Source organism: Ctenocephalides felis, unplaced genomic scaffold (genome assembly GCF_003426905.1).
Source record: "Ctenocephalides felis isolate EL2017-DRISC unplaced genomic scaffold, ASM342690v1 CF-g0.4_SCAFFOLD_01886, whole genome shotgun sequence".
Lineage (NCBI taxonomy): Eukaryota > Metazoa > Arthropoda > Insecta > Siphonaptera > Pulicidae > Ctenocephalides > Ctenocephalides felis.
The window spans coordinates 150,041,781-150,063,811 of NW_020538040.1; the positions used below are offsets into that span (position 1 = coordinate 150,041,781).

Genomic DNA, 22,031 nt, shown 5'->3' on the forward strand with positions numbered 1-22,031 from the left:
AATAATTCAAAAACACTTTACTTGTATTGAAGAAATAAACAACTGGTAAAATTTTTGTAAAGGCAGGTCCAGCGTGTCCAGAGATCCAATAAAAAAAGTAAATACAATGCCATTTGACGGTTGAAAATGATCATTAGACATATGTACATCGTATTATCAGATATTTTAAAAAGATTATAATAATAAGTACAAATTTTGTGTACATGGATATGGGTTCCGTACCAATGTTTACACGTTAGACGACTACGCGGCGCTTACGCGCTTTGATAATTCGAATCCAAATCAGCTATGCAGTGCGATTACTTGAAAAAATGTTCAAAAAATCCAAATATAAAAAAATCAAAATACAAAATATTTTTTAAAAAAATCAACATAAAAAATCAAAATTTTCAAAAAGTCAAATTTTTTCAAAGTTTTGAAAAGTTTTCGGTACGGAAAGTTTCAGCAATTTGCTTTAAGGCACGATGCCATGCACCACTAGTTTAAATTACTAATTAAATAAGTGTTTCAGTCAATATTAAACGTAGTGTTGTGATGAGAATGTTCATAACCTCTAAAAGTATTAAATCTAAATATTAAAAGTTTGTCATGATATTGTGAACTAGATTAGTTTATTTTAGGTTTGGCACCTCTGATATAAATCTTGTTATGTATATTACATTCAAATTAATGTCACTAATGTCACAGGGATGTTGGTGTTGAAATATCCGATAGTATATACCTAACCATGGCGCTATTGAGTCGCACGAATAATTTAACAAATTATATATTTAAGTGGAAATTAGATAAATTAATAGGACAAAACGTAGCAGTAGGTATCAATTTTAATTTCAATTCTTATTTCACATTGTCATGTGAAGGTTAGATTTCGTTTGCTTGAGGTCAAATAGATGATAAAATTTCAAACTTGATTATTTTAGGTAATTTCATGCTCTTACTCCACAAAAGGATCAAAAGTTTATGAAGATGCTTCAGAAGCTGTTAAAGATATACCAAATGGAGCTAAATTACTAGTTGGTGGTTTTGGTTTATGTGGAATTCCCGAAAATTTAATCGCTGCTGTATTAAAACATGGTGTTTCTGGATTAACTGTTGTTTCCAACAATGCGGGTAAAGATGTGGTTCATAGATGTTGATATATAATAAATGTTAAATATGAACCATACAACACTCAGATTTTTAACACACATTATTTGGTAATTACAGACATTTCGAGACCATGATATGCCTCATCTTCAGTGTAATTTCAAAAACAGTTACTTATATGCTATACATTCTTTAATATTTTATTTAAATTACATTTAATTTTTGAAAATACAAAAAAGATAGCACTGTGTCAAGCTTTGCAAGCGATAGTTGGTGTTTTTTGTATTCCCAAAAATGAAATGTAATTTAAACAGAATGTGTAGCATATAAGTAACTGTTTTTGAAATTACACTGAAGATGAGGCATACCATGGTCTCGAAACGTCTGTTATTGCTAAATAAAGTGTGTGTTTAAAAATCTGAGTGTTGTATTGTTCATATTGAACATTTAATATTCGTTCCACTCATCACAAAATTATATATATATATATATATATATATATATATATATATATATATATATATATATATATATATATATATTATTTTTATGTTCAGGTGTTGATACATTTGGTCTGGGATTACTGTTAAAAGAAAAAAGGATCAAACGCATGATTGCTTCATACGTGGGTGAAAATGCTGAGTTTGAAAGACAATATTTAAGTGGTGAACTTGAAGTAGAATTGACTCCTCAAGGAACATTAGCAGAAAGAATCCGAGCAGGAGGAGCTGGTAAATTGTTCTGTTCATCATAAGTTAATTGAATTCAGTAGTAAATTATATGTTAACTATCTAACTTTATCTTTAAAAACTTTGCTTTATGAATTGTTCCTTAAAATGTATAGTATCTATCAAACTATACTTCTGTTGAATGGGAATTAAAAATTCCATGTGAAAGAGCTAATAAAACATTTTAAACTGTTTTATAATAATGAGCAATATATAAATACTATCTGTTTAGGTATTCCTGCTTTTTTTACACCAACCGCTTATGGAACCCTTGTTCATGAAGGAGGCGCTCCCATTAAATATGGAAAGAAAGGAGAGGTATGTTCACTATATTCATGTTTCATTCATTCAAATCTCTTCAGATCAATAATAAATAGCAATATCAATTCGCAGGTAGAAATTAGTAGTCAGCCTAGGCTGTCACAAGTGTTTAATGGCAATAATTATATAATGGAAGAAGCTATAACTGGTGACTTTGCCCTAGTAAAAGCTTACAAAGCAGATACCATTGGAAATTTAAGTATGATATAATTAGAGATTTAACTATTATTAAGTACCTACAATTCCAATAACTAATTTTAAATTTAATGTTACACTTACAGTCTTCAATAAAAGCGCTAGGAACTTCAATCCTGCTGTATGTCGAGCGGCAAAAGTAACAATTGCTGAGGTAGAGGAGATAGTCCCAGTAGGAACATTAAAGCCAGATGAAATCCATGTACCTGGAATATATGTTCAACGAATTATAAAAGGTAAAATTGAAATTTAATGGTTTAGCATTTTATATTTTATTATAAAACCACATACATTCATTATCAATTTCAGGTCCACATTATGAAAAAAGAATTGAGCGCACTACTATCAAAAAACCCAAAGATACTAGTGCACCACTTAAGCCAGCAGCTGTTTTAAGAGAAAAAATTGTAAGACGAGCAGCTTTGGAATTTAAAGATGGAATGTATGCCAATTTGGGAATAGGTAAACAGTGAACTCAGTGTATAATTTGCAGAACAGATTTTAGTTATTTAAAAAACTAACTAAACAATTTTGTATAGGTATGCCTATGCTGGCCTCAAACTATATTCCAAAAGGAATGAATGTGTTCTTGCAATCCGAAAATGGTATTTTGGGATTAGGGCCTTTCCCTGAAGCTGCTGATGTTGATGCAGATCTCATTAATGCTGGTAAAGAAACGGTCACTGTTTTACCCGGGGCTTCATTCTTTGGTTCAGATGATAGTTTTGCCATGATAAGAGGAGGTCATGTTAATTTAACAATTTTGGGAGCTATGGAGGTTTCAAGATTTGGTGATTTGGCTAATTGGATGATACCTGTAAGTTATATTATAATGATTATCAGTTGAAAATATTGTTATGACTTCTTATTGATTTAATAAGATAACACTAATTAATTTGTTAGTAAAATAAATATTGTTAATTTGCAGGGTAAATTAGTAAAAGGTATGGGTGGAGCTATGGACTTGGTAGCTGCCCCTGGAACTAAAGTTGTAGTTACAATGGAGCACAATGCCAAGAATGGATCTCATAAAATTTTAGAAAATTGTACATTACCATTAACAGGCAAAAATTGTGTAGATATGATCATAACAGAAAAAGTAAATTGACATGCCACATTTTCTTTACTACAATAATATTGAATATGAAATAATATCTATTTTATTTTCAGGGAGTATTTGAGGTTGATGCAGAAAAAGGTCTAACATTGATTGAAATCGCTGAAGGAGTTAAAGTTGAAGATATTGTTGTCGCAACAGGTTGCGAATTTGAGGTATCTCCAGATCTTAAACCAATGGGTCAAGTTGAAGATGTTTTATAAGTGATTTTTTATTTAAATATAGTGTTGAAAAAAATATTAAATTATAGTATATATTCTAATGTATAAATATATAAGAATGAAGTTCAATATTTTCGTACTAAACTTACTTCTTTAAAATTGTGCAATCATATAATTGTAAGATATCTATATTTTTTGATAATTTTAAATAAAATCATTATAAAACTGTAAGATTTTCCATTGGTGTGATTAGTACTAATAATTCAATTATTACTATTACTACTATTAATATTAATATGCTTAAAGTAATTTTAATAACTTGACATTAATAAACCATAACTTGACTAACAAAGTAAATTAATATATAGTTTGCATACTGAAAATGCTTAAATTCCTTTATTAGAAATCAATAATTATTGACCCCTATAATGAATTTGGCAAAGTTAGATATTTTTACCTACATATATACAAAAACATTCATCTCATAGAAATCTATAAAGATAACAATTGAAGTAATTGAAGTCAGTACAAAATTTCTACCCTTATCTATAAATTTAAAATAATCCTAAACAGCGTTAATCATTTGAAGATTATAAACATTAATAATGCAGATACTGTGCAAATAAAATCTCAAGTTTAAATAACGCAAGAAAATAAATACAGTCAATCCTCCTGTGATTGCATACAGTGTGATATAGAAACTGCACTATAAGAAACAACTCAGCTTGACCATGAAGGCTAATTAATCTTACAAAATCTAATTACTAAAATCATTCATATATAGTTCAGTCATTATAATAAGTTCACTTCGGAATTCGAGATAGCCAGCTGTAAGTCTGTAAATACTTGCATATAGGCACCTAAAAATTGTCGCAAAACCTTCTTATGTTGCATACATCCTACCCTATCATATGTAGGTTTTGAGACAACTTTTAGGTGTCAATATACAAGTATTTACAGACTTACAGCTGGGTATCTCAAATTCCGAGATTCTTACCTAATTTAAGCTTAAATTACTGGACTGACTATATAGTAAAAATACAGTATTTCTTCCTGCGTAAAAGAAATTTATGTGCAGTTGAACGTGAAGCGCGCGTTATAAGAGAGCAATTTTAGCTCCACATAATATAGAAACGCGTTATAGGAGGATCGCCTGTATAAAATAAAACGGACTATAAAGAATAACAAATATCACTTACCAAATACAAAAATGTAACTTCAAACTGTATAAAAAGTGTCAAAAGTGTGAAATCCAAAAGAAAGTGCAGTGCTGACGAAAAATCTAGAAGAGATAAATTGAATAAGCAAATAATTCGATAGAAAAATAAAAAACGAACTTAATTATATTCTGTTTATATTTGACAAATAATTGGAGTATTTTCTATATTACAAAAATAATTCAAATAAATTCTAGAAATTAAAACACTTTAAATTATCAAACTACATGAATAATTATTTACTTAAATAATTATATGCTTTACATTTACTTACTTGGAAAAATATTGTAGTGAATTGTAACCTAAAAAAGCACACGTTAAAACAAAATCAACACTGAACTCTAGATAATAAAAAATACGCGTAACCATAGCAACTACAAAAGGAAACCAACACAACCGTTCAAATTTTGAACAATGAATTTGCGACAAACACGTTTCCTACAATGCAGGTGCAGATAAAGATGTACTCCATAATTACTAATTGCTAATCTTTATAATAATATAATACATAATCTCATCTTCATAATATAATATTATTATATTCAGGTGTTGGTACATTTGGTCTGGGATTACAGTTGAACAAAAAAAGGATCAAACGCATGATTGCTTGAAGTGGGTGAAAATGCTGAATTTGAAAAACAATATTTAAATGGTAAACTTGAAGTTAAATTGCAAGGATATGCAGAAATAATCCATAAAAGAGGAGCTGGTAAATTATTGTTTTGTTATTCATACATTAATTAAATTTCTTTTAAAATGTATGTATATTTATACTTCTGTTAAATAGAAGACGAAAATGTGATATATTCTAAATTGTTTTATAACTATTAGTAGTAGTGAATAATATACTAAGCAACATTTAAGTCTATTTACAAATGTTTTTAAGAGAGCCAAATTTTGATTGTAGTATGCAATATCAAAAATGTAACAGCAAAAAGATCTTCAAAAGGCCAAGTTCGTTAAAGGCTAAATACGATAGAAAAAAGATCAATGCATTTAAGAAGAAAAGCAGAGTACTAGAAAAAGCGTGTTAATGTACTTAACTATTCTTCTATTCTTTGAAAGCTCCAGTAAACTTGCTGCAAAGTGAAGTGATTGGAGGGTGGATAGAAAGAATATATAGCTAGCCCAAATTAGATTTACCTACAATTTGATAATCTTAATCTGCTGCTTATAACGTTTTGAGATTATCACAATGGTATAATGTTAGGTTGTATAAATTATAATCTGTAGCTTAACTCAATTTGGCTACAACGTGCTGCTAGATATCAGTTTTTTTAATAATTGTGTGCTACTTATTATATATAAATTTACACTTTTAAAGAGAATAGATGTTCTCCAAAAATTTAGAGGCAAGTTTAAATAGAGCATTAGAGATTGCTTCTAATTGTAAGCTTAAATATGCGAAAGTGGAACATTTGCTGCTAGCATTAACCAAACGTGGATGTAAATTATATTTTATCAAGATATAACATCAGAACTAGTGAAATCATAAATATAGATACATATTATATTAAGGAATGATCGTGATAGTAATACAAAAGGTTTTTTTACAAGACAACTCCAAATTAACTGTAAATAAAGTTGAGCCTGATGTGCTATTTCAATGCATAATACATAAAGCCATGATACAAACTCATCGTTTGGAAAGAAAAGAAATAAATGGAGCAAGTATTCTATTAGAAATTCTGTTTGAGCAAGATTTGTATATTGAAGAGCTATTATGCAAACAGAATGCAAAGTATTCTAATTTGATTTATAACATATCCAATATAAAATATTCAGGTGATATAGAAGAATATGTAACTAATCACAAGATAAAACTTGATAAGAATAACGATATCTCTACTGTAGCAAATACAGGTGAAATATTAAAAAAAATGAAGAAATTACTAAGGTGCAGAAAAAATAACCCTTTATATGTTGGAGAACCAGGTGTTGGTAGAAATTTAAGTATGACACAATAAGAGATTTAAGTATTATTATAAGAACATACTATACCAATTAATAATTTGAAAATCTAATATTACCTTTACAGTTCTCAATAAACTAAAAGCTAAGAACTTGAATTATGCTGTGAATCGAGCAATTTTGGAATTTGAGGAGACAGTGACAGCAGCAATATTAAAGCCAGATACTTGTACCTGGAATATATGTTCAACGAATTATAAAAGTAAAATAGAAATTTAAAGGTTTTTATATTTAATATCATCTATTCCCCAACCACATTTATTATCAATTTTAGCTTCACATTATGAGAAGAGAATTGATGCAAACTACTATCAAGAAATCGAAAGATAGCAATGCACCACTTAAACCAGCAATATTTCTAGGACTCGATACGATAATACTAATTAAAATGTAAGGCACATCAATAACAAAATCCATTGTTACTAAAATATATATTTATGAAAAAGTAAATTGGCATTGGCATAGAAGAATAATAATGCCACATCATCTTAACTACAATAATATTAAATTATCTCTATTTCATTTTTATGGAGTATTTGACGACTCATTATTGGTGTAGAAGCACAATCATGAAATTGTGAGATAACTATTTTTTATATTTTTAAATAGAATCATTATAAAACTCAAGGATTATTCATTGATATGGTTAGTACTACTCAATTGATGCTCTTAATATATGATTGATATGATTTTAAAGATCATAAAATCCGGAACCATAACTTATTTCTAACCACAATAACAAATTTGGAAAAATTAGACATTCTCTATCTACATATATACAAAAATATAAATCTTATTCCATAAAGATAATCTTATTCCACTATATTATTTCAGTATAGAATTTGTATACCTACTTATACCTGCATAAATTTAAATAAATTCTAATTAACCAAAATGATCGTAAGATCATAATGCAGATCTGCACAAATAAAATCTCAAGTTTAAACAATGCAATAAAATATCTATACAGACAACCCACCTTTAACGCTGTGTGTATAAAGTAATGCCAAAGCCACGCTATGAAAAACTATGCACTTGGCTTGAACCGTTCTGGCTAATTCAGATTTGAAAATTATACAAATTACACCATTTGTATCAGAATATATGAAGACTTATTGAAAATCTAACTTACTTTGAAACCATTTACTATCACTAGTTACTAAAGTCATTCATATAGTTATGATACAGCTTGTTCGGGCTGTTAAACAGAAACCACGCGTGAAGGGCTATTGCAATAATATGAAAATATATAGCTCCACATATTATGTTCCACTTTCCAAAGTACCGCGTTATAGGAGGGTTGATTGTATGATAAATGATAATCAATAGAGCATTAGACACTTACTCAGAAATGCATAATTCTATATGAAGGTTGAAATCTCCTCAGCAATTCACTGGGTGCAGACAGATAATCTGGAAGAGCATTGCATCATTAAATAATCAAACAATCCGAAAGAAACATAAAGAGCATCATTTATTTTATCTATATTATAAAACATAATTAGAAGATGTATTTTCTACATTACGAGAATAAATTAAATGTTTTCTAGAAATTAATAAAACACTTCAAATTACTAAATTATATAAATAATAATTGCTCTTGATTCAATTAATTAAATGATCAATTGCTTACTTGGAAAAATATTGTGTCCATTTGTAACCTAAAAAATTGCACGTACAAAATCAAAACAAAACTGAACCGAGATAATAATAATCCATGCTCGCGTCACCATGACAACCACAAAGTGTCGCCAACACAACCAAATTTCGAAGTTTGAACGAATTTGCGAAACGGCTTTATATTGAATATAAGATGAATAAGTATAATATATGTAATATACAATAATAATATAAAATTTAGCAAACAGGCTTTGTTCTCAGACAATAGAGCCTGAACAGCCTTATGTAAATTTCACAGAAATTGTGCTTGGTGCAAAAGGTATGTATTTCATACAATATATGTTTTGAACTAGTGTGGTGCATGGCATAGTTCCTTTAAGGCAAATTGCTGGAACTTTTCGTACCGTAATTACAAATCTTGGTACGGAACCCAAATAAATTTACACAAAATGTGTACACATTATTAAAATCTATAAAATATCTGATAATTTGATGTACATATGTCCAACAAACATTTTTGACCGCAAAATGACAATTTTTAACTTATTTTTATTGAGAGTCCATAACCGCTGTACCTGCTTCCCCAAAAATTTAATCAGTACTTCATCTTGTCAATACAAGTAAAATGTTTTTTGAATTATTAAAATCGGACGCTTCGTTCTCTTAAAAACTGAGTTACCGTTTTTGGCACTTCTTACCCCGTATCTTCGGAACGGCTAGACTTGCCTTTGCCAAAAACTAATCAGCACATCTCCTTATCAATCAAATGTTTTTTGAATTATTCAAATCGGTTGATCTGCACAAACACACATACATCCATTTTTCTAAGGTATGCCAAAATATTCAGAAACTTTTGAAACATAGAGATATATACAAATTTTCATTTTCAATTTTTTTGCGATTATTATAACTAACCCTACGGGAAGTTAATAAAATGTGTAATCAAACTATTTTAATATTTGCAACATATGTTTCTTTTATTTAATTTACTTTCAATTAATACATATACATTACTAAAAATATGTGAATATGGTATCAAAATTTTATACATCATTTCACAATTGCATTATTTATATAATTAGCTGGGATACAGTTCTGTACAAGTTACATTCTAAATACTTCGATACACATTTACAGCAAGAAGTTCTTATAAATATTTCAAATTTAAGAAATTGAAAGTGCGTGTCTTCACAAGCCATATATTATACAAATTCACTTTAATTAAAATTGGTTTTTAACATAAAATACCAAATTCTATAAATTCTATTTGCACCTCTTCTCTATTACAATATAAAAATGTAAACCCTAAAGCAAGGATGTCAAACTCAAAGGTGCAATCGGGCCGCATAAGCAAGGTTTAACTCCAAGCGGGCCGCATAAGCAAGGGTTTAACTTCAAGCGGGCCGCAAAAAAACTATATATATATATATATATATATATATATATATATATATATATGTGTGTGTGTGTATATATATATATATATATATATATGTGTGGTATTATTATATCTTTGAAATGAGTCTGTTGATTCGGGCAGTAGCACTAAATAAAAAAAAAACTAAAGCAATTAGTAAATATGCTTCATTAATCCATGCGTTTCGATCTGCATCGAGACCGTCATTTAGTGAAACACTAATTCTTCCAAAACATAAATATATCTGTAATAATAATACATCCAATAATAAAACAAATTTAATAAAGAAGCAGATTTCTATTGCATATTTCTTTTTTTCCTCATTGAATTGTTATTTATTGCATATTATCATTTGTCAACATATGCGGACAGCCGGGCCGCAAAAATATCTGCTGCGGGCCGCATGCGGCCCGCGGGCCGCGAGTTTGACACCCATGCCCTAAAGTATAACAGAACAATAATACTTAATAGATCAAAAAATATAAAAAAACAATAAGTGCAGTGTTGTCATCTAATATGTACATAGACTTATAGTAGACGTGAGTATATTAAATTCATTCATTTATTCTATAATATGGGCTACATAATACTAAATTTATAAAAATTGTATGATAAATATATAATAAATTATTTTGAAAATTTATCCAAAATAATCATTTTCACTTCATTGTACTAACGTTAACTATATAGGAGTATCATCATATCATTTACAAAATTTACATAATAAAATGATGTAATAAAATTAATATATAATTATGGTATTCCTAATGTAAAATATATTTGGAATTAAAACTTAAATACATCCAAAAATGTTTTCACACACATACCAATGCATACAACATATGCTATATATAGCATATATGTCCAAATAATTGCATATGAATCATAAATTAGAAATACATGAGTACGAAAAAATATCACACCATTTAATTAAATATTTTGTAGTAACTTATTGCTTAATATTTATTATGTTAATATAGTAATTTTAATACAATTATATATCACTGTTACAACAATGAACAACTTATCATAAAAATGTGAAATGTTTACTTAACATGCAATAAAAGCGTTAAGAATAAAATTAGTTTTAAATCATGAATTTTAGCCCTTTTAAATTATACAAGATGAAGTTTGAAAATAATTTTTCTTAATGAAAGTCTTATGAATGTATAACCTTGCTTAGAACTATTATTACATAAATCACAAACATTATTTTAATTCAATTAGTATTGACAGACTCAAGCAAACAATCTGTATGAGTCATGAGTCAAAAAAGGCCTCACATTTAGCAACTTGTATCAAAAATTTTGGTAATTTTATATGTGGAAATAATATTTGGAAATGTACCATGACAGTAGCCAAAAATATGAAATCGAAGCTGGCAAGACAATTTTTCAATATATACCTAAATTTTAAATTAAAGTACATTATTGCATAATCAAGGATATAAAAGTTTTTTTTTTTTTTAACTAGTTACGTATTGACCATTTTTTAAAAGAAGGAAGAAGATGTAACTAGTGAAAATCTTTCAATACTCCACACATCCCTCTTGCTAGTTGACGTTTTATATGTGACGGCAATACAAATACTATAAAATTTGCACAAAACTTAATAGCGCATCTAATATCTCAATTAAAAAATCTTTAATAAAAAACACCTGCACCAGAGAACCACTTGTGATGCATAATACTAAAAACATGTTATATTTCATATAACATAGATTACCTAACGTTATTAAGACTAGATCATAGTCTGAACATTTCTACATTTAAAAAATAGACATAGTTACAACTTCATCTAAACTTCTAGACCGATTAATATATGAGATAAAATGTCTATGTATATATTTATTTTATTTACAATTACATATACTTAAATATTTTTAAAATAAGCCAAACCTTTCAGTTCTGATCCCCCCCCTTTATAACAGTCACCTGATTGCACTCAAAAATATAGAATTACATAATATTTTACAATAAAGTACATTTTGTAGATTAGCAATTGCGATGCATTTCATAATTTTCATGTAAATATTTCATGGTTAATTTTATTTGCCTGTTTAAAAAAGTAATTTGCAATATGAAATAATTTCTGTAAAATATCACAAATTAGTAATTATAATTTGAGAGCAACAAATCAGGTGACTGACGATGTCAGCAAGCAGATGTTTCTTCTCCTTCTAATGTACAGAAGACATTGTCCAACTTGTGTGATAAATGCATTTTCTTACAGTGCGGGTCATTCTCTAAACTATCAAATAACTGTAACAAAAAATAAAGCTTTAAGAATGATTCAAGTTAAATTTGTACCACAAATGATAAGCATAATTTCATTTGATGCTATTCATATAATCAAAACATAATAGATACAAAAAACATAAAATTTTTGCAAATACATTAACTCAAAATTTGCAATATCTTAATTCTCATTGAAAACATAAGTATACAAATGCATGAGCGCAAGTAGCAAAATTAATACTCACTTGATCTTTGTATTTAGTTACATAAATATACAATTCTTTTAGGGCAGCAATGGTGTCAAATTCATCTGACTGCTGTACTGAAAGCTGCTGCATTGCTGTGCCCATTTCCTGATCAGTTATTTGTGGAAGCCTGGAAACTGATGCATAGAAGTGCGATACCATATCTCTATACTGAGGTATGTCCTAGAGAAAAATAAATATTCTTTTTATTATTCATAAAAACTCAGATAATTAAGATTAAAGTACTAAATATGTAATTGTAAGACATTATCCTTAAATAATATGTAGTATGCAAGGTAAATTAATACATTTAATAAATTTGTAATAATTATATTCTTAAGCTTGCCTTAGCAAAGAGCAACTTGTTGGAAGGAGAATCTTTTCCAAGTCGATGTTCAGTTGTTGAACAAGCATCCATAAATGTTTGGGCTATCACTGACAAACATGAATCTACTGTTGTAGTCTTGTTGATATCAAATATAAAATCAGGATTCTTAATAAAATTTACCCAAAATCGTAGAGGAAGACTAAAAATTTAATACAAAATTAAATAAGCGAATATTGACATGTTGATAGCTAAAAATTAATTTCTAATTTACCTATTGGATTTCCATGCATGAACAACTTCTGGGTCACTTATACAGTGTCTGCGTGCAGCTTCATCAAGTAAATCAAATAACCATTTTACAGCAGGAGGCAAAGCATCATTTACAGTTAGAATTGTATTGAAAAAGTCATTAACAAACTTCTGAATTGTACCCTTAGTGGATAGTAATCTGGTTAAAAAGATTTCTGGGATGGCTTTATGAGTTCTTTCAGTTGTTTTTGTGTTAGATCCAATTTGATGGTCATCCACAGGTCTTATGAGGTGAAAAACACGCATATTACCACCTGTTTCAATGTCACCGTTTGCCAAAATTATTGGAGATTGTGAATTCATGAAGTACATGCCTCCTCCAGAAAACTGATTATAAACTGTAAAAATAATTTCTTATTTGTATGTGCAATATAAAACCAATTAAAGCAAAATAGATATAATACAAGTTAATATAGACGTTGTGCAGAGAATTCAATTACATCTAACAAATTAATATTAGGTCAAAATCCGATATCTAAATTATAGTGAAAATTATTACCGAATAGTTGAATTTTAATAGAGTTTTGTAATCTTAAAATGTATCATTAGTAGATATAGTAAATAGAAAATCTATGTTAATTGGTGGATTATCTTACAATTTTGGCAAGGTTGTTTACAATTAGAAAAACTATCGTTCTGTCTCGAAATAAGCGACATCACAGCCGACTCTTTTACACCATAATGAGCAAGTGTATTCAACCTCCTCCATCCGCCAATTGTTTTCGTGGTTAAATCTTCATCTTGCAAAGTCAAATGGCCACCCCGACCATGCCTCCATTCTGATAAAAGAAAATCGAGTTTTTACATCTTTCACAGAAGTATTGTATAAATAAAATAAATTTTGTTATTCAATTACCTAAATCAACCTCATATATAGATGGCCTCATTGAAAACGGAGTATTCTTGAACAAAGCATCTAATATCTTAGATTTCACTTGGGAAATAGTATCACAATCCAGAACTTTACATTGAACTTTTTCATCTAAGTCATCTTGTTGAATTTGCAGAGTCTAAAAAGTTGCAAACATTATATTGATTGCAATAATTAATATATATACATCATATATATACATATTCATTAAAAAGCCTTTAATTTACAGGTGATATGTTTCAAAAATATCCTACGAATGAAGAAACCTTGAATGCAATCTATTTATTTATAGGGCATAAGTTACTAAGTTTAAAAAAAAAAGTTTTATTAAAGTTTTTGAACATTGTGATGAATTATGATGCTGATGCACTTCGTTGCGTAGAAATGAGTTCATAAAGTAATCTCAGAGTTCATTTGTCATTCTTAAACCTTCACTAACATTTTTCAAATTGAAGGTCACATTTCCAAAGCTCTTTTAAGTCTGTTTTTCAACAGGTATGTACTCACATGATTCGCAAATAAAGAAATTTTTAGCCACTAATAGTAAAGACAAAAATAAAGGAAGCATGAATAAGAAGCTTTTACTATTTATATAATAAAATATAAATTCCTCCTTAAATGCATTATTTATTTTAAAAATAGTTAGTGTACATTGTTAGCATACATACCACAACACTGTATTCAATCTGCTCCCTCAGCAACCGTTCTTCGGACAATGAATATCGTGCGTCATGTGTCACTGCGTCTACTAGTCCTTTCTCAATTTGATGTTTAATTGCTTTAAACAACAAGAATAAAGAAGAACCAGCATACTCTTTGAGATAATTATACATGCACAAAGCCATCCAGTTTGTAAGCATTTTTTCTACAACACTTTCTGTTCTTCTCAACATTAATTGAGGATGTTTAGTCCCAACAGATTTATCTATGAGCCTTAATAAAAGGCATTTTAAAATATCTGTAGCATATTCCATTTTTCCCATAAGTACAACCATCAATAATGACGCAACGTTAACCCTATAAATTTAAATATTTTTAGTCAATTTTAGTTGTTAAGCCGATTGATTAATATATGAAGTTGTTAAAATACTCACTTATCCCTTATGTTAAAAGACTTCTGTGCCTCCAGTGTCTCAATAAATGTTAATATAAAACATTTATTACTAATCAATTGCTCAAACTGTATCATTGCAGTATCATAATTTGTTCTGGGTAGATTCATATGTACCTGGAAAAGTATTATATGAAAATTGAATTTTTCTATTTTTAATTCATTAAACACAGAAAACAATGATCATTAATCTTATGATATTTAAATCACATAATAATATACTGATTGCAAACACATTTAATTAGATTATTTTTTTGCAATTTGGAAGATTTACAATTTTCACAAGATCCCACATACATGTTGTCTTTCTTTAAGTTATATGATTTATTTTATTTAAACATATTAATAATACAGTGTATGTGAAATTAGCGAAACAAACCAGCTTAGACGAGATAAATGTGAAAGATGCCAAAGAAATATTTAAAAGAAAACTGCAGCTAGTCTTTCTAATGATGATCTGAAGCAATTGACCAGGCAAGCAGAAAACAAAAATATTGATAGTAATAATTTTGAAGAGAATACATTGACACCAGCATGACTGAAATTATAGACGAATTTGTCGAAATGAGCTAAAGTTTGAAAGAAGTTATATATTATAGATACTTCATCAACGTTATATTTACTCTTACATATGCTTTATCAATAATCTCAAAGTACAAAAAAAAAATGCAAACTTTAGTTTGCAAAAAATTGGAAATGCAGAATAGAACGCTATAGACGTTAATATCATTTTTTAATTTTGTGTGAAATAAATGTTTTATTTTTATTTTTATCAATGATACAGTTATCAAATTTAAGACATGACCAATATTCTATCCAGCTTTCTCTAATCCTATTATTTAGATGTTAAGATAACACGGTTTAGCGCTGTTTCGCCTTCTTTAAGAGAAATATTGTGAATATATATTTAAGATTATAATTTTGAAATTAGTAGTAGAAAATGAATAAACATTCGAATAAGGAACAAATGCACTATGCAGTTATTTCTATCTCTCTCATAATCAGACAAACTTATTCTTGTGATTTAAGCTATTGTTTAAGGGAGGAGCCTGATTTAGAGGCTTAAAAGAAATCAATTTTTTTATTGCAAAAATGTTTTCCGAAACTGGGCAAGAATATGTCCCTCAAATTTCAGAAACAAATTCAAATTATTTTCGGAATTACAGAAGAAAGAGTGAGCAATCGTCAAGCATGTATACAAGCGGAACAAAAACTTCGGCGCGCGATTTCTTGGTTTTGAATTTTTTCGATTCTTCGAAAAAACTAAACGTCCTATCGAAACGAGGCAAAATTCATTGTATTTATAGGATTAAATTCTATTCTAGTTGAACCTAAAAAAAACTTTTAAAAAAGTTATAATTTACCCACTTTTTAAATAATCTAAAGTGAAATTTTGTATAAAAAAACATGATTTTTTTGAAGCTGCGAAAAATTGGAGAATTTCTCATTTTATTCTCTATTTTTTAAGGTTCAAGTAGAATCTATACTATTGAAAATGTATATTTGTTTTGATTTTTTGGTTCGGATGGAAATTGTGACCTGCATTTTTCCCGCCAAATGACAAATGCACGCTCGTGGCGCATCGGCAAAATGCTTATACCGGGCACATTATGTCATATATTTTAATGAAAAAAATTGAGAAGAATGTTGAAATATATAACAATAAAACCTGAAAGTTTCAATAAAATATTTATTTCCTTATCTAAAAATTCCTCAAAAAAGCGATTTTTTGAAGCGTCTAAAGCAGGCTTCCCCCTTAAATTAGTATATCATACATAAATTATAAATTTCCTTATTATTTACCTTTGGCACATTGAGTATAGGGTGATCAGAGACTCCCGGAAAGAATACCTTCATCAAGTAGTTCATATGGTCCAAAGTTGGGATTCCTGATGTTTCCAAATCGGCGGTGAGGTCCGTCATGTCGGTCTGTAGCTCAGCGAAAGCTGCACAGGCAAACGCTAAGTAAACCCGAATGCAAGACACAAAACCAAACTAAATAAAGGTGCCAACAAACCAAAAAAACGAAAGGAAACCAAAATACTTAAAAAAAAAAACAATATAAAAAATACTTATGTCGGAACAACTATAAACTTGATAAGACACTACTGTGATCAAAATAAATCAAAAACAAAAGTAAATTGAATAAATACGAGACTGCTATAATGAAAACAATGAGAAATACAGAAATTATAATTATAAGTAAATGCATATTGTAAAGAAACTATGCAATATATATTTTTAAAATATACGAAAATAAATACATACATATAAGGAACGATTGGCACCATTGTATATCATTCACACGTTTTACTCTTATAAAATAAATGAGCACACTCGGATGTGTTTGTATGAGAAAATGGTAAATATGGTAATGGTCAAATGGTAATTTCACAAATCAAATTATATATATATATATATATATATATATTTAGAAATATACAGCGTCATTTATATGGCTAAATATCAACTCATACCCATAATAGTTGCTTAAATTAAATATTCATGATCATTATTTATCAAAAATTTAAAAAATACTAATTGCAAGTACTAAAAGAATTTTCTTGAATATATTGTTTAATGAACACAATAAAATGCAAATCTTCCTTTATATTGTTCTTTTTATATCAGCAAGAGAAACCTGAATTCGCAAATAACGTAAAACGTCGGAAAGGGTTCCAATCATTCCCTACATAAATTAATAGAGTGTTTATTTACAGAAGTTATTTAATCACAGTGAATTAAATTTAAAAGAGAATTTAAATTTATTTTAAGAAGTATAATATATTACAATATGAAGAAGAAAAATAAAAAACAGAGAACTTGCATAATATTTTATGTTCAAAGAACTTTACTAAAACAAATGTGAAAAAATATTTTATAGGCCTCTAAAATCACTGTACTGTAATAAATTGCTTCATCTAATAATTTTCCAAACATCAGCAATTTATTGGTTACTGAGATAGTTAGCCATTTAAATGATGAAAATATCACGAAACAACTGGGCATAAAAGCTAATCTAATCATGCAAGTTCCCTATATAAGAAATGTGTATAGCTTAAAATTCTTACCTTGTTTGCATTCAGATCGAACATTGCTTTCGAGTGTATCCATTTGTATCTGTATGCGTTTGTACTCGCGCTCAGCCTGTGTACTTTTTCGTCTGTACACTACGAGTACAACGACGAACAAAATCACCAGTAAGAACGTACCAGCCGCTATGCCGGCAACTGCTTCTGGTGGAAAAGCGTATGGCTTGATAACTTCATAACGGATGTAACCGATCGGAAAACGGAGGGTTCTACCCACTCGTACGACCACCAACGGCAAACCAAAATCAGTCTGCAATAGAATATGATAATAAACATTCCTTCCATTTATAAAAATATTGAATATTTCAAAACAAGTACTTCAAAAAAATTCTTATATCATACCTGATACCCATTTTCATCCGTGTCATCAGGCTGTGATTCTGGAGGAGTGCAAACTAACTGTGACATAGCTAAACTTGTAACATTACAGGGTTGAGTACCAATAGTCACATTTACATCAGATTCATCGCTTGCCACATTTAAATTCTCGCCCTAAAATAAAATAAAAAATTAATATGCACGTCTGCATACATACAACAAATATTTAAAATTAATTACTATACCTCTATCACTAATGTATCGCCTTTATATAGTTTTATTTGATTGGGGAATTCAAAGAATCTTGGATCGTCAACATATATTAAATCCTTTTCTAAATCTGGAAAATGTTTGTTCAAATCTTTTACGGCATCTACATTATCCATTATAAAACCTATTCTGTATATTAGCTGTACATCTTGCAGCTGAAATAAATAACACCAAATCAATTATTGAAAATATATGCATCCTACAGTATATTTTTGAACAAATATTTACCTTCATTGCCTCCTGTTTATGTGATCGTCTTTTCCTTATCGTACCATAGGAATAGAACATCTCATTAACAGCTGGGCTGGGGCATTCCATTTGATTTGGACTCAAAACAGTACATATGGTTTTATTAATGGGATTAGGTTCATTTGAATAAACTTCCATTTCAGGTTTTTGTATAGTGTCCAAATTTGTACCATGCACAGTAATCATTCGTCCGCCGGAAATAAAACTCTTCAATGGCTTAATTGCCATTATAGTTGGATCTACAGTATAGTTATAAGGATTTCCATATAAGGTCCTATTGGCTCCGTCGATGGATAAAGTCAGTTTACGAATCATATGCGGATTCGGCGACTTCGAAGTTATGCACGTCAAACGACTGCTCGACGCTTGAGTCGCATTCACGTGGCAAACTAGATCATCTAGATACGCTAATATTCGAGAACCAATATTTAAATATTGTCCAGTTATAGCTAATTGTGTTCCGCCTGACTGAGGACCAAAGGGTGGGTAAAGTCCCTCAAGTTGTATGTCCTAGAGAAAAAGGTATGATGATGTCAGTTTTGTTAAGATATGGTTAATAGACCGACTAAATGACAAAGTAATGATGAAATGAAGTATTAGAAAATTTATATGTCTTTACCTTATAGCTAAATTGAACACTGGATTCAGTAAATCCTGCCTCATTGCCAACTACTACAGGAGCAATTAATTCACCATCAGACATTCCAGTTAAGCATTCAATTTTTACCGATATTTCATAATTGACAAGTTCGCACTGAACATCTCCTATACGAATTTTTCCTTTCACATCAATTTCCTTCAAGCCTAAGTTACTGCCTTCTATAGTTATTAATGTGCCTCCCTCAATTGGACCACTCAGTGGTTTTATCTAAAAATAAAATATAAATAAAATATTTCTTAATATTCCCATAAATATTTCTAAATATTGCCATAATTTAGAATAAAAAATAATATTTACCATATCAATTCTTGGTTTTGGGCATTCAGAAGCAGGAGTATGAAGGCAAGTTTCGCTATAAGCACAGGTATTTGAACACCATGTGCAATTATATTTAGCGTTTCGAGTTTTACAAAGAGAGCAATCTGGATGTTCTCTATAGGAACCTTGAATGTCGCATTTATATATAATCACCTTAATAGTATCAATATGATGGTTCCGATTCCAGACAACTTTAACAGTTGCTTCATATTCACCAGTGTTGGCCTCATATGAATACTAATCGAAAGTAAAAATTAAATTACATGCATTTAAATATTCAATATTGAAAAGTATGAAATTAGAAATTACCGGTGTCTTGTCGCATATTATCCTTTTGCTATGTTCTACCTTAGCTGGAAGAATCATGTTAGCTCCTTCTATATCCACTACACATTGAAAACCCATGTGTCCTATTTGGGGATGCGGCAGGTTTTCGACTTCTAATACTATTTCTTTGGGTACATTATTAGGCAGTAATATTGGTTCTGACATTTTAATAAATCTGGGGCAAAATCTTGAACCATGTTGTAGCAATAATTCAGAAGGATTCTGAAAGTATGTTAAAGAATAATAAGCATTTTAAGTACTATAATAAATCAATAATTATATATATACTCACATTATCACCGCTGATTATATTTGAATTCCTACACGTGGACGTATTATAAGTGCATTTGTTTTCGTAGACGCACCAGTTGCATGCCCAGTGGCTCTTTACACACTCAGTGCAGGTGGTGTGTCGCGAACAATCATAGAAGGCAAAGTTGCGAGATACAAAGTCCTTGTTTGTTTCTGAAGATCTCACAGACAACGGGACTAATACATGGTCCATATTAAATGGTATATTAGGTCGACTAGCAACGCTGGGCGTATGACAAGTTAAGCCAAAGGGAGTTACAGCCGCGTCGATAGGATCGCTAGAACCAAATACGCAGCGATACTTTGCGCCAGCTGGTAATTCGGGAAGCGTGCGAATAGTTAACTTGACCTAAAAATATTAAGCATATGTATTAAGATTCATCGTGCAAGATGCGTATGATTGACTGTTAAAATATATGTTTACCGTGGTCATCTGGCTAATAGGTATCCTATCTGGTAGTACTTGTTCAAAATCTATGCACTGCTGTCCAGTGCCTAACGAGAGCCAACGCGGTGAGCTATGAGCAGCTTTCTGACAGGCGCTGCGAACGGTGCATTTTTTCTCCAACGAACACCAGCCGCAGTAAGGATCCCGGGACTCCAAGCATGCCGAACAATTCGAAAAGTTATTGCAGTGCTCCACTTTTACCTTTGATATCTGAGATGGATAAAATTAAAGATAGAAACGGCAGATTGCATTTTATGTATTGTTACGAAAGTAAGTATTTATTATTATTATGATATCTAGACTGAAAATGTTACCTTGTCCGTGGATAGAACGTATAAGAAGTCTTGTTTAGGAGATAAAATCGTGTCTGGCAACAGCGCATTGCCCGGATCAACCATAATCTCGCCGTACTCGGCGGGCGTGCTGCCTGACAATAAAACCTAGAACAAATATAATTCACTCGTATTAAATTCCGGTGCGAATAATGTCGTTTAAAATATTTAATAGAGTAAAATTTAGAATGTAGAATTTCATTAATTTAGACAAAATTAATGAACTAGATATTATATATATAAATATACAGAAGTATAGATAGAGTCGGATTTGTTGTATAACAGTATTCAATGCATTGCGTTCGCATAATTTTTGGGTTGCAACACCCCAAGTAATTGAGCGAAAAGTTCTATTACCCATAACAAAAAAGTTGAATGTTTACACTGCAAATTGCTCACTGCCATTTCAGAATGAATTCGCCTAATCCGCCATTAGTTGTTAAATCCATGATCAAATATATGCAGCACAGATGTGCTTCATATATGGGCTTGGAGGCGTATAATACTTATTTCCGCCATCCATTACACAATTTGATCACAGGGGGACGCAAGGAACGTGTAGCCGAAATTTCATATTCGATCCCTCCTGAATACACCCATGACACTTGTCAGAGCTAAGCGTGATACAATTAACGCAACTTAAAATTTGTATGAAAAACTCACATTTTCTGACCAATGTTCAGAATACTAAATCAACTTTTAAATTAATTTCTGTATTCATGTTGGGTAAATTCGTTTCAACTCATCTTAGATTTGATGAATAAATTTTT

General features: G+C 29.8%; 2 protein-coding genes and 1 long non-coding RNA gene across 3 annotated transcripts in view; 1 reads left to right on the forward strand and 2 right to left on the reverse strand.

Moving 5' to 3' along the window:
- Nucleotides 1-8,486, reverse strand: part of LOC113374583 — a 56,477-nt gene extending 47,991 nt beyond the window's left edge. The window contains exons 1-3 of the long non-coding RNA XR_003366999.1: nucleotides 8,430-8,486; nucleotides 8,142-8,209; nucleotides 2,415-2,536 (exon numbers count right to left, since the gene is read on the reverse strand). This is a non-coding gene — a long non-coding RNA (uncharacterized LOC113374583). The remainder of the gene's footprint in view (nucleotides 1-2,414; nucleotides 2,537-8,141; nucleotides 8,210-8,429) is intronic.
- LOC113374581 (succinyl-CoA:3-ketoacid-coenzyme A transferase, mitochondrial) lies at nucleotides 691-3,836 on the forward strand. The gene is made up of 10 exons (XM_026614564.1): nucleotides 691-811; nucleotides 921-1,110; nucleotides 1,644-1,817; nucleotides 2,047-2,132; nucleotides 2,208-2,334; nucleotides 2,417-2,566; nucleotides 2,640-2,792; nucleotides 2,870-3,147; nucleotides 3,259-3,429; nucleotides 3,501-3,836. Exons 1-10 carry the CDS (start codon nucleotides 728-730, stop codon nucleotides 3,648-3,650), a joined length of 1,563 nt encoding a protein of 520 aa, XP_026470349.1. The 5' UTR covers nucleotides 691-727; the 3' UTR covers nucleotides 3,651-3,836.
- Nucleotides 8,487-11,219: 2,733 nt separating the features above from the next.
- The window catches only part of LOC113376889 (plexin-B), a 114,155-nt gene continuing 103,343 nt past the window's right edge, over nucleotides 11,220-22,031 (reverse strand). The window contains 19 exon segments of the mRNA XM_026616979.1: nucleotides 11,220-12,094; nucleotides 12,316-12,498; nucleotides 12,662-12,842; nucleotides 12,915-13,290; nucleotides 13,549-13,731; nucleotides 13,809-13,962; nucleotides 14,492-14,840; nucleotides 14,918-15,051; nucleotides 16,738-16,880; nucleotides 18,006-18,276; nucleotides 18,369-18,518; nucleotides 18,590-18,772; nucleotides 18,774-19,373; nucleotides 19,483-19,731; nucleotides 19,822-20,079; nucleotides 20,152-20,366; nucleotides 20,467-20,830; nucleotides 20,906-21,139; nucleotides 21,244-21,369. Coding sequence (XP_026472764.1) covers nucleotides 11,987-12,094; nucleotides 12,316-12,498; nucleotides 12,662-12,842; nucleotides 12,915-13,290; nucleotides 13,549-13,731; nucleotides 13,809-13,962; nucleotides 14,492-14,840; nucleotides 14,918-15,051; nucleotides 16,738-16,880; nucleotides 18,006-18,276; nucleotides 18,369-18,518; nucleotides 18,590-18,772; nucleotides 18,774-19,373; nucleotides 19,483-19,731; nucleotides 19,822-20,079; nucleotides 20,152-20,366; nucleotides 20,467-20,830; nucleotides 20,906-21,139; nucleotides 21,244-21,369 — 4,461 coding nt within the window. The 3' untranslated portion in view covers nucleotides 11,220-11,986.